Source organism: Myxine glutinosa, chromosome 4, assembly GCF_964187855.1.
Source record: "Myxine glutinosa chromosome 4, kmMyxGlut1.1, whole genome shotgun sequence".
Classification (NCBI taxonomy): domain Eukaryota; kingdom Metazoa; phylum Chordata; class Myxini; order Myxiniformes; family Myxinidae; genus Myxine; species Myxine glutinosa.
The window spans coordinates 142,614,853-142,627,992 of NC_136264.1; the positions used below are offsets into that span (position 1 = coordinate 142,614,853).

Genomic DNA, 13,140 nt, shown 5'->3' on the forward strand with positions numbered 1-13,140 from the left:
ATTGTCCCTACATTCCATGTCCCAAACCTCAGAAACCGATCTCCACTTCGGGCTGTACCCTGCCCATATGTAGTTGTAATTGTCATGGTTCTCTTTTTGAGGCAATGTTTTTATGGCCGGATGCCCTTCCTGACGCCAATCCTCTTTGTCGCCTCTTACGACACGCAGGGACACGGTGTACCTATTCTAACCAGGGTACACACCGGGATAATAAACACACCGGGATCTCCTGGTACGTATAATAAACAGTATTTGTAGAATTTCAACAAAAGCCACATTACTGTTCATATCGGTAAATATTATTCCATCGTGTTTGGAAAAACTGGAAAATTGGAAAATTGGAAAAACAATAGAGCCTATTTTACTCCCAGTGGTCCCAGGAATACCCACCCAAAATATCGTTGCGATCGGTTGAGCCATTTTTGTGGTACCTTCGAACGGACGGACGGACATTTGGTGAATCTATAGTAAGATAATGTTTTGTCAAAAATTTCGTGTTTATCCAGAAGTGGGTACTTTTTGACCTGGGCTAAGAATGATTGTTTTATCACGAAAACAATACATTTTTACACATGACCTTTCATATGTGCTGAGAATAAAGGGTATTACATTTTCCTTTTTGTGTTTTATTTTATTTTTATTTCAGGATTGCTGCGAAATAGCCCTTGACTGTGCATCTTTGCATCCCAGCTTGGGTCGCTTCATAGGAGATAAATAATTACTTTTGCTCTGGATGGAATTGCATATACAGGGAGACAGCCTGGTCAACCTGTGCAGAAGAATTTGGCACACAATATTGTCACATTGTGCGCTGATTTTTGGGGTAACGGAAGAAATGTGACGATGGACAATTTTTTCACGAGTGTGCCACTGCCTGAGGAGCTGCTCACCAAAGGACTCACACTTGTCGGCACACTCAGAAAAAACAAACCTCACATCCCACTGGTGATGGCAGCCAATAAGCAACGACAGCGGTACAGCAGTGTATTTGGATTCAGGGACAACATCACCATGGTCAGCTATGTGCCAAAACAAAGAAGAGCTGTAATTCTTCTCAGCACGTTCCACCACGACAATGCCATTGATGAAGACGAAAGAACAAAAAAGAAACCTGAAATTATCCAGTATTACAACAGAACAAAAGCTGGTGTGGACACGATGGATCAGATGGTCCACACATACTCGTGTAAACGGCAAAGCAGGAGGTGGCCTGTGGTGTTGTGGCAGAACGTCATGGATGTAGCTTGCCTCAATGCATACATCCTGTTCACGTTACAACACCCACATTATTTGCCGAATGTGACCCACAAACGCCGCTTGTTCATGGAATAAATTGTCCCATACACACGAGGGGGGAAGGTCATAGGGCAAAACAATTCTGGGGGAGAAAACGTTCTTTCTGCTAAGTTCGAGTCCCGTGGGTAAAGGGTGGGTAAGATACATTGGAACAAACCCCACACACACACACACACACACACACACACACACACACACACACACACCACACACCACACACACACCCTGTAAAGGGGATGGGGGGTGGTGGGGTGGTTAAAAAAAATTAAATACTCACAAAGGAATATGTATTACCCTTTATTGTAAGCACATATGAAAGGTCATGTGTAAAAATGTATTGTTATAGTGATAAAACAATCATTCTTAGCCAGGGCCAAAAAGTACCCACTTCTGGATAAACGTGAAATTTTTGATAAAACATTAACAACAATCCTGAAAGACAAAAATAAATAAAACAAACACATAGGAATATGCATTACCCTTTATTTGAAGCATATATGGAAGGTCATGCATATAAATGTTTTTATGACAAAGTTATAGGGAAACAAAAATCAGGCTAGGTTTAAAAGATCCAGGAATGCATTGAAGGGTGGAGAAATGTTTTTTTTAATTTTTTTTTTTTTTTAATTCGTTAAATATTAAAAGAATACACCTCAAAGAATATAAAAAGATAATTAGTCACTTTTGATATTTCTTTTCTTGCAACAATAAAAGCCTGACAACTCGGGGTCACTAATTACCCACTTCTGGATGCAAAACTTTATTTTACTACTGGCATCTCAGGGTTAAGAGACCTGTATGGTGGTTGCCATTGCCTCTGAGCAGTTTCCTAAATCGATGCGTGCATGTTATATATATATATATATATATATATATATATATATATATATATATATATATATAATATATATATATATAATATATATATATATAATATATATATATATAATATATATATATATAATATAATATATATATATATAATATATATATATATAATATATATATATATAAATAATATATATATATATATATATATATATATATATATATATATATATATATATATATTATATATATATATATATATATATTATATATATATATATATATATATATATAATTTTTTGTTAACTGCACAGCAAAGGTAGTAAAAGGTCATTCCATGGGATGTGCTTTATAATGAGAAGTAAAGAGTGCTATGTAAAAGACAGAATGATTTTGGCTGATTCTAGAGTTAGGATGTTTATACACATGCATTGCTTGGTACTGCCTGGTAAAAATGCCATTCAAAGTAAGCACAAAATAGAATCTTGCTAAAGTACACAATTTGGTGTCTGACGTTTTTTGACCACGATACATTCGGTCGTTACTTATTCAATCTCAACCAAACTGGGCAGGAGGACTAAGGGTCGCACAATGAAGGTTGTAGCGCATTCATTTGCCTCCCCAAGGCGTTTCTCCTCTTTGAACAAGCACTGTATTAATGTTTACTCGCAACGGTACCCGCCCGATGGGTGGGGCTTCAATTGGGAGGCCCAAATGAAAAGGTAAAATATCAGAAATTGAAGGCCTTTTGTATTTTAACCGATTCATATTCATATTAGTAAGATATACTTCTAAAAATACTGTTTAGGTTTTGATGATTTGCGTGTGATAGTTAACGGATCTTTATATAAATCGCGCCTCCAAGTTGAAGCCCCGCCCTTAGGGCGGGTACCGTCATATATAATGGCGATACAACATAACTTCGCATCGCAGTGATGGTGAGCACCAATATGGTGGCTGTAAGACCCTGCTATGTATCATTAGGGTTGGCGGCTGCTAGAATCCAAGGGAATGATTCCTAGTGAGATACCCGTGCTCTGCATGGGTGGGAGGCCGGAAGCAAACAGGCAATGCAGATACGGCGAATGCTAAAGCATGAAACCAATAAATTCCACTTTTCTGTAGCGCCTTCAGTCGCACATCAGACATGGACAGCAAGTTCGTGAATGACTTCCATGAAAAACGTACCCGTTCGCAAACAAACGGGTACTTTCACACATAGAAACATTGATCGTGGGTCCGTGGCGAATCTGCATATGGCGATCTGCGAAGTTCACGTTCAGAAAGTAGAAACCATTATGGGATGTCGTCATTCACTTGAACTCGATCTCTTTTTCTTTTTTTTTTCATTCCAAACGACATATCTCCAATCACAAATTAATCACAAAATAAACTTTTAACAACATTGTTAATGTTTCCTTCATTGTAAAAACGACCAAATCAACAGTTAAAAGGATTTTGAGCCGATAGCTGTTACGGCCTTGGCAAGATCGATGGAGACCGCGATCTGTTAGCATATACACCGCCCAAATAGCTATGTGGAATTCTCTCATGTAGAGATTCAACCCGTGTCCTTATAAACTATCCATGGATATCCGTGTCATTATAAACTACCCGTGGCCTATATAAACTGTCCTACATTTGAACTTTGGCCGAGGTCATTATTTACTTTTAATGATGTTTATATACGAATCGAAAAGAAGATAATTGGTTTTGGGTCGTCCTTTCCGCATATCTCGTGGGATTGTGAGTTGGAGAGACGGCCGTGATGGCGGGGAATGAATGAATTGAATGATCGTTTAAGGCCATTTTCCCCGCCAGAGCAGGGGTTAGCCTTGCGGACCCCATGACAATCATGGTTCCCTGTTTGAGGCTGTTTTTATGGCCGGATGCCCTTCCTGGTGCCAACCCTTAGTCGCCTCTTACGATGCGCAGGGATACGGTGTACCTATTCTAAACCGGGGTACCGGGGTACACACCGGGCGGGAGAAGGTTGGAATTCTCTCAAGCAGGGATTCAACCCGTGTCCTTATAAAAGGTCACAGAGTCCGATCGGTGCGGTTGTGCAGCGATCGGTGCAGCCGTTTGTGCGGCACCCGGGAAAACAACATCGTCACAATGAAAACATCGTCACGATGAACGTTATGCGAACGCGAATGTTATGCGGGAGTCCAAACCTAGACCTAGTTATGCGGGAGTCCAAATGCTAGAGACCAAAGCAGAAATTGGAAAAACTAAATAGCCTATTTTTCTCCTGGAGATCCCAGGATTACCCACCCAAAATATCATTGCGATCGGTTCAGCAGTTTTTACGGTACTTTGGAACAGACAGACAGACGGACGGACATTTGGTGAATTATAGTAAGATTCATGGCGTTTTCTTGGAAGCAACGGCCCCTACCCGAATAAAAATATTATAAACCATAAACACGTACAATTACCTTTTGAAACAGTCACTAATGCTGTTTAACACTGAATTGAAATAAATTTGAAGGAATCCTGACATCTGTGAGGCAAATTTTACTTACAGAACTGAGTGAAGATCTACTGTAATCTATATACCCCACAAGGCTTAATAACGTGACCCTTCCTGCCACTAACGTGGCATTTTTCGTGGCGTTTTTGAAACAGTTGCTACTACTGTTCAATATGAAAATGAAAGGGAGGAACCTTGGGTGTGCTCAGTTACCAAGCAGATAGCTAGTGCTGGCCAAGCCAGGTGTTCCTTATCAACGGTTTTGAATGCAGTGCTTGCTCGAATGCTTAAGCCATTTGGCGAGTGCTCCAAAATAAACTTGGTAAATGAACACATCCTGCCCCCATGTTTTTGAGGCCTGACCATAGATCTACTGTAATCCATATATCCCAGAGAGGAATCATTCTTCCTGCCACCCCAGTGGTGAACGGATGTACTCGTAGGCAAAATAATGAATCTGAGCAAGTGGGGTGTTTTGGGACCCTAGATAAAATTGTATTGTATTACTCTCTGCAGCAAGGTAGAATCTTCAAACATCATACACACTTTTGACTGGCTCATATAAGCAAACATGTTCACAAAACATAAAATAGTTTGGTTGCATTGCAGCCCAAGTGTCAAATTGCCGAAATTTCAGCACATCTGAATGAGTGCCCTCCATCAACATGAAATGCTTCCATTTTTTTCTTTCTCCAATTTTGACCCATCTAAGTGTCGACATTGAAAGCTTGCTTGTTTTGTTTCCTTTTACTCGCCCTCCCCCCTGCCCCCCCCCCCCCACCCCCCAATCAGAAGGAAAATGGAAATATTCTGGTTGAAGGTGATGCAGAGGTAGTGAAAGGCCTGGGGTGCAGTCCCCAAAAGCTGTCCTCATTACCAACTGAGTTTGTGCCCAAGCACCAGGTGAATATCGGGTGAATGTTTCATAAAGGATTATTAAAACCTTTGACTTATTTTTCATTTTGCATTCGTTTGTCCTTAACTGGCTGACAATTTCCATTGTACCTTCTTGAGTGTCTTTTGGGACTACTCTTGTTTTTAATATCCCTTGATGACCTTTCTGTTTCTGGAGAAAACCCTCAGTCTCATTACATTGTGAAGTGTTGGCATTGTGAAAACACCTGTGCCAAGTAGACTGCACCTGCAATATGGTCTAGTCATTCATTTAGATATATAATATTGAATCTCAGAAAGTGAAAGGTAATCATTCTCTTCCAAATTTACCATTTTACTCCTGTAATTAGCCTCTGGTAGAGGTGCACTCCTTACCAGCCTGACATCCTCGTGAGACTTTTTTGGGCCTTGAAGTTTAGCCTTTGTGCGGCAGTTGCAGACCAACAAGAATTGTAAACGCTCAGCCAATTGTGTCTGCCTCAAACATGGTGTTTGAAAAATGTGCAAAATAAAAACAGATTGGTGACTTCTCTTAAATACATGAGCACCTTACCTTTGTTATTGTGTTAAAATCAATTTGTCCAGGTGTTGTATCTCATGGGAGCCAACAGCACATGCCTCAAACACCTCGCCCATTGCCATCACTGATGAGCGCACCAGACCCGCCTTTTAAAACCTGTGACCGTGCTAATGTGTGTGAGGAAAGTGTGCAAGTTCATTCAATCCTAACAAGATATCCATAGGGATACCTTTGGATGGATTATGTTGTGGTGAACCAGAGAGTCTGGAACATATGTCTCACTTTTCATATGGAAACTGGCATACCCCCGCATTTGGGGGCTCGCTTCAAACTTCAAACTTGCTACGCCCCCCCCCCCCCCCCATTAATCCTGATCGGGTGTTATGGTGCCAAACATGCCGACGGATTGGTGAAGTACATCTCGATCTGAGGCGTACAAGACCTTTAGCCTAACCAGCTATGGGAGAACAGTTGTTTTGCAATGTGACAACACCAGTGGAAAGAGTGGTTGGCAGAGGGATGGATTGCCTGTGTTTGCATTTAGCATTTGCAGGAGCTTGGTGTTCGTGGCGAAAGTCCGCTACAGCTGTGGTGAGAAAGGGACGATGGGCACGAGATGGTGATTGATAAGAATGTAAAAGGTGGAACAAAATGTCCAAGTTTATTTTTATTTTTTGCCCATTTGTCGTTGATGGCGAAAGTCCGTAGGCATGCCCATTTGGGCCAAGGTTGAAAAGCCATAAGTACCATTTTTGTTGTGGTAAAACATTTTGCAGTTGTAATTGGTCATAAATGTGTGCAAATCTGTATGAACTGAGTCGTTGTCTTTACCCCTCCCCCACCTCCTTCCACTCTTCCATGTTTCCTTCCCAGTGTGCACAGTCTGTGCGAGTAGGTTCTGATGTCAAGATGCTCGGAGAAATGATGTTTGGGAATGTTGCTATGAGTTTCAAAGGGTCGACACTGAAAATACATCAAATTCGGTATACATCATAATTTTGATAGTATATACTGACTTGTATAAATGGCCATACATACGAGTAATAATAATTGCATCCAAAATGTTTCTAAAACTGAATTTGTCCTTGGTGTGTGTGTGTGTGTGTGTGTGTGTGTGTGTGTGTGTGTGTGTGTGTGTGTGTGTGTGTGTGTGTGTGTGTGTGTGTGTGTGTGTGTGTGTGTGTGTGTGTGTGTGTGTGTGTGTGTGTGTGTGTGTGTGTACACAAACAACACAACAACATGCATTTTAAGGCCATTTTCCCTGCGAGAGCGGGGGTTAGCCTTGCGGTCCCCATGACAATCTTCTCCATCTTGCCCTATTTTCTGCATCTCTCCTTGTTAACCCCCTTGCCCGCATTTCTTCTTCCACCATCTTTAGCCAAGTCTTTCTCGGTCTTCCCCGTCCTCTACTTCCTTCTACATTCATTGCCATCACTCTTCTCAACCAGTCACTTTCATCCTTCCTCAACACATGACCAAACCATCTCAACCTGTTCCTCTTCACAGCATCAATCACAGGCTCTATTCCCATCATCTTTCGCAATTCATCATTTGTCTTCCTCTCTCTCAACGACACTCCGCACATCCATCGAACCATTCGCATTTCCACCCTTTCCAACCTTCGTTGCTGCTCTACATTCATTACCCATGTCTCGCTCCCATAAATCATAACACTTCTCACACATGCAGCATACACCTTTCCCTTCAGCTTCAATGACACTCCCCTCCTCATCAGCACGCCACTCAGTTCCCGAAACTTCTTCCATGCACATCTCACTCTAGCAACCGTTGCCGAGTCTGATCCACCTTCTCCATTCAGCATGTCTCCGAGGTAGCAAAATGTTTTCACACCTTCCAGCTTCACGCTGTCTCCAAGATCCAACTCAACATTTCCTCCATCTGCAGCTCCCTCTGTGCACACCTTACATTTGAATGGAGCTGCCACACTGGTTAATGACCCTCTCAGACCACTACATTTTTGATGAACCCACTCAGCGCACATTGTACATTGAATGGAGTTCACTCCGACACCCTTCCTGCACACAGCACAGGGCCACTTCCCAGTTCTTTCCACCTCACCACATGCTTTACCACTTGCCATCACCTTCGTTTTTCTGATATTCACCTTCAGACATTTTGTCTCCATACATTCCTTCCACTTGTTCATCTTTTCCTTCAGTCCATCCATACTTTCCGCAATCAACAGATCATCTGCATACAACAACTCCCACGGTAAACCCTCCTTTACGTTCTGAGCCAGCACCTCCATCACAGCTACAAATAGTAGTGGAGTTAGTACCGACCCCTGATGCACTCCCACCTTCACCTCAAACTCACCACTGTTCCCGTCCTTCGTCCTTACAGCTGTGCGCGCTCTTTTGTACATTGCCATCACTACTCTGATAAACCATTCCTCCACTCCTAACTTCCTCATTGCCCATGTCAATACTTTGCGTGGAACCCGATCGAATGCTTTCTCCAGATCAACAAACCCAAGAAACAACTTCTTCCTCTTCTCCATGTACTTCTCCTGCAACTGCCTCACAATAATAAGCGCGTCTGTCGTTCCTCTTCCTGGCATAAATCCAAACTGCATTTCGTCGATCTTCACTTTGTTCCTTATCCTCCTCTCCAACACCCTTTGTTCCTTATCCCCCTCTCCAATACCTTCATTCCATGCTCCAATAACTTTATCGCTCGGTACGAGCCACACTCGAGGGTCACCTTCCCCTTGTATAGAGGGACGAGGGTACTCGGTTCCCAATCCACTGGAATGCGGCCTTCTTTCACCGCCAGATTACAGATCTCTGTCGTTCTCTTCACACCCCAACTTCCTGCTGCCTTCAACATATCTCGCACAACTCCCGTCGGCCCTCCCGCTTTTCTACTCTTCATTGCTTTTATCGCTTCCTCAACTTCCTTCTCAGTTATCTTCTCTGCTGGTCCTAAAACTGGGTTACTCTCTATGTTGCCATCCAATTCATTCTCTGTATTCAACAGCATTTCCATATATCTTTTCCATCTTCCTTTAATTCCATCTGGGTCCACAACAATTTGTCCCAATTCATCCTTCAAGCAACTCACCCCCATCACATCACACCTCTGTTTCGCTATCTGCTTTGCAATCCTGAATACTGCTCTCTGACCCTCTCCCGAATCCAAGCGTTCTCCGAACATTTTCCTACATGCCTCCTGCGCCTTTGCTACCTCTTTCTTTGCAGCCTTCTTGGCTGCCTTATAACTTTCATGCTCTGCTGTTTCTGCTCCCGTACCCTTCGCCTTCTGCCACTCCTTGAACTTCTTCCTCTTTTCGTCAATCCTCTCTCCAACTTCATCATCCCACCACCATGTTTCCGAGTGCCTCGGTGGTCCTTTTGTCCATCCACATACCTCACCAACGGCTCCCAACAGACTATCTTTCATTGACATCCAACCACTTTCAAGCTCAACCACATCATCCTCTACCCTACTCAGCCTCTCTTTTAATGCCTCCCTTACTGTCACCTCTTTCAACCTCCACACCTTCATTCTCGGTTGGTACTTCACCCACCGAGCTCTCCTCGCACCTTTCACCCTTATGTCACAGACAACCAAGTGGTGCTGTGAAACAGCCTCCTCCCCCGGGATCACCTTTGTGTCCCGGAGGTGCCCCCTATCTCGCCTACGCACCATCAGGTAGTCAACGGTTGTCGTCGACCCACCTGACATGTATGTAACAAGCTTAGTATCCTCTTTCTGGAACTGAGTATTACAAATCATCAAATCAGCTCCATCAGCAAACTCCAAAATCCTTTCACCTTCTCCATTTCTCACACCATATCCGTAACCCCCATGAACTCCCTCAAAACCATCCATACTCCTTCCCACATGTCCATTTAGGTCTCCTCCTACCACAACAACTTCCTCATCTTTCACGTTTTCCATCAACTTCTCTATCGCACAGCAGAACTTGTCCTTGTCTTCATCGCTCCGACCAACCTGTGGAGCATATCCCGAGATGACGTTCACCAAGAGCTTTCCAATCATCATTTTCACCATCATTAACCTATCACTCACTCTTGTCACACTCACCACACTGTCTACAAACTCCTCAGAAAACAGGACACCAACACCATTCATGCCCTCCAGGCACCCTTGCCACACAAACTTGTATTTCTGTCCCTCCCTACCCTTCACCATTCTCACACCACTTCCCTTCGATCTCGTCTCTTGCACACAACATATGTCCACTCTTCTTCTGACCAATACTTCCACCACTTCTCCTGATCTCCCTGTCATTGTCCCTACATTCCATGTCCCAAACCTCAGAAACCGATCTCCACTTCGGGCTGTACCCTGCCCATATGTTGTTGTAATTGTCATGGTTCTCTTTTTGAGGCAATGTTTTTATGGCCGGATGCCCTTCCTGACGCCAACCCTCTTAGTCGTCTCTTACGACCACGCAGGGATACGGTGTACCTATTCTAATCGAGGGTATACACTGGGAAAAGTTTAAAACATGGAAATTCTGGGGGGGGGGGGGGGGGGGTGTGCATCACGGCTGCGGCGACCCCGTCAGCACCACGCCACGGCGGTCCGGTCAGCACCACACCACGGCGGCCCGGTCAGCACCACGGCGGCCTGGTCAGCACCACACCCTTGGAGAGGACTTTGATGCACGTCGGCCCAGAGCCTGGCGTGAAGTCCAAGGACATCAGCACGTCGTCCGAAAACAGCTCCGGTTGGTGCGAACCACTCGGTCAATGGCGCGAACCAGGTCCCGACATGCCCTTGCTCGCTTGGCCCCGATGAAGGCCTCGCCGGGTGTTCTCCAAACAGGGGCAAAATCACCCAAGCCGCGCTGGATTTCGGCAGCGGAAGCCTTGCTCGCTCGGCCCCGATGAAGGCCTCGCTGGGTGTTCTCCAAACAAGGGCAGAATCGCCCAAGCCGCGCTGGATTTCGGCGGCGGAAAGCAGCCACGAAGCGACGATATTCAGTCGGGCTGTAATGCGAACACCACGGCGGCCCGGTCAGCACCACACCCTTGGAAAGGACTTCGACGCTGTGGAGAGATTGAAGCAAGCCTCCTTGCTCGAGCGGACCGGATGGGTGTGTGTGTGTGTGTGTGTGTGTGTGTGTGTGTGTGTGTGTGTGTGTGTGTGTGTGTGTGTGTGTGTGTGTGTGTGTGTGTGTGTGTGTGTGTGTGTGTGTGTGTGTGTGTGTGTGTGTTAGTTAGTTAGTTAGTTAGTTAGTTAGTTAGTTATGAATTTGGGTAGAGGAATATCTAGAGCCAAATAGATCTGTATAGGTAGGTATCCGACTGTCGTGATAGGGAATCTACCTGTAATAAGTTCTATGTTTAGTCCGGTTTGTCGGTATAAGCTGTATTGGTGTCCCTGCCGCGAGGGGGGGGGGGGGGGCGGGGCTTGCTAAATAGTGCAGGGATTATGGATAAAGTTCCCTCATTCGTCGTTTCCCCCCTGTCGCCAAATCTTTGTCCCTTATGGCAACGCATTCTCATATAAACACTGAGATAGGTCCTTAGTGCACACATTAATTAGTTCCCCTCCAACAATGACCTTGGAAGAAACAGGCAGGAAACCAGATCGGGGCACCGCCGCATGGGCCGCAGCCAGCCACACCACCAGCTGTGCGAGCCTCGAGCAAGGCTAGGAGCCACGCCCAGGAGGACTGTTGATTGGCCAGGGGGAGGGGCGAGCAACACCACAGGATGGGAAGCACTTGGCCAATGACAGGGCACCAGTGCAACATAACCTTCGAGAGGTTGAGAGACGAGGCGCTGGTTGGGGCAGAGCAAGAATTGACGTCACACGCAAGGTGACAAAAGGGCTCGCTGGATGACATTTTTCTCTCTTCGCGCAGGACCCCCTCCGAGTTGGAGATCGTCATTCGCCCTTCATTTTGCCTCTGCGCTGTACGACATTTTGCTCTCTTGGTCTCTTCCATTTCCCTCTCAGCTTGGAGCGGTGCTCGGCCCTTCGCGGTGCTGTTGGTGCTGGGAGCGAGTGGTGGTGCTGTGAGCGGGCGGGACCTCGTGTGCAGTCGACTAGGAGATAGGAGCGGAGTGGGTCGCTCGGCCCCTGGCTGAGCGCGCGAGCGAGGCGGACTGAGGGAGCCGCGTTGGATGACGGACACACAGACTACAGACAGATAAGGCCGCACCCCACATTTCACAAGTACACGACGATTCCTTTTATTAATTCATTCCTTTGTTCGTTTCTGAAGTGAGGTGTGCGGGATCCCGATTTAGGACCTTTATTGATCATCCCGTTTCCCTGTCCCGACCTTTATTTCAAATAAACCCTTGTATTATTTTATTTTCCCTTCAAATCTTGTGTTCGTTTGAGTTAATCCCCTGCAGGATCGGAGCTGCCAGCGGTTCGCTATAGGCAAGCGCTTGCCGCCTCTTCTCCTCCATTCTTTCTCCCGTGCTTTTATAGCTGAATCCGTGTTTGATCGTCGCCTCCATTAAAGCCGTTTGAGCCATCCGCGAGCCCTGGTATTAACCGGAGGGTATTCGCACGACAATATAGATATATATATTGTTGCGGAACCCGGGTTCGTCGACGTACTAAGGGGGGGGGGGGGAGGTTATGCCCCGTTTCCCCACGAACTCCGGTTCCACACAGGCCGTTGACCGCGAGCGACTAAACTCGTGATTGACGGATTGCTAAGCAATTCCGATCGCCAATTTCCCAGTCACGCGTCGAAGAGTTTTACTGGTCAGTATTCCCAAATACCTTCAAGACACTTGACCGGAGAAACCGGGGATCGAACCCTCACTTTCACGCACCTTATTCAATTGCGTTCCAAGCGGATTTGCACGGTGTGGAAAGCGGCGTTACCTCACGTGATTTATGAACCCGATTCGAGCCAAATTCGGTCTCGGATGATGCTTGGCTAATGGAGAAAAGACGTATCCGAACAGGTTGGAAAGTAACCAAATGTACAGCCTTTTATTTTGAAGGCACAGAGAATACACAAAAGATGCAGCTTATCAAGTCTTACCTACTATAAACCCCACTGGTGCCTTCACACTCTGACACACTCACTCAGAGAATAACACTCTGGTTAAGGGCGTACCGATGTACGTGCTGGGATTGCCTCGCAATTGGCCACATGGTC

General features: G+C 45.3%; 1 protein-coding gene across 5 annotated transcripts in view; it reads left to right on the forward strand.

Annotated features, from left to right (window-relative positions):
* LOC137425320 (folliculin-interacting protein 1) overlaps nt 1-13,140 on the forward strand; it is a 165,043-nt gene that overhangs the window by 64,816 nt on the left and 87,087 nt on the right. For all 5 annotated transcript variants that reach the window (XR_013623209.1, XM_078776537.1, XM_078776535.1 and 2 more), the window contains exons 3-4: nt 5,393-5,503; nt 6,888-6,997. Coding sequence is in view for 4 of the 5 variants with exons in the window: in XM_078776537.1 (XP_078632663.1) it covers nt 5,393-5,503; nt 6,888-6,997 (221 nt within the window). In the remaining variant the exon portion in view is untranslated. The remainder of the gene's footprint in view (nt 1-5,392; nt 5,504-6,887; nt 6,998-13,140) is intronic.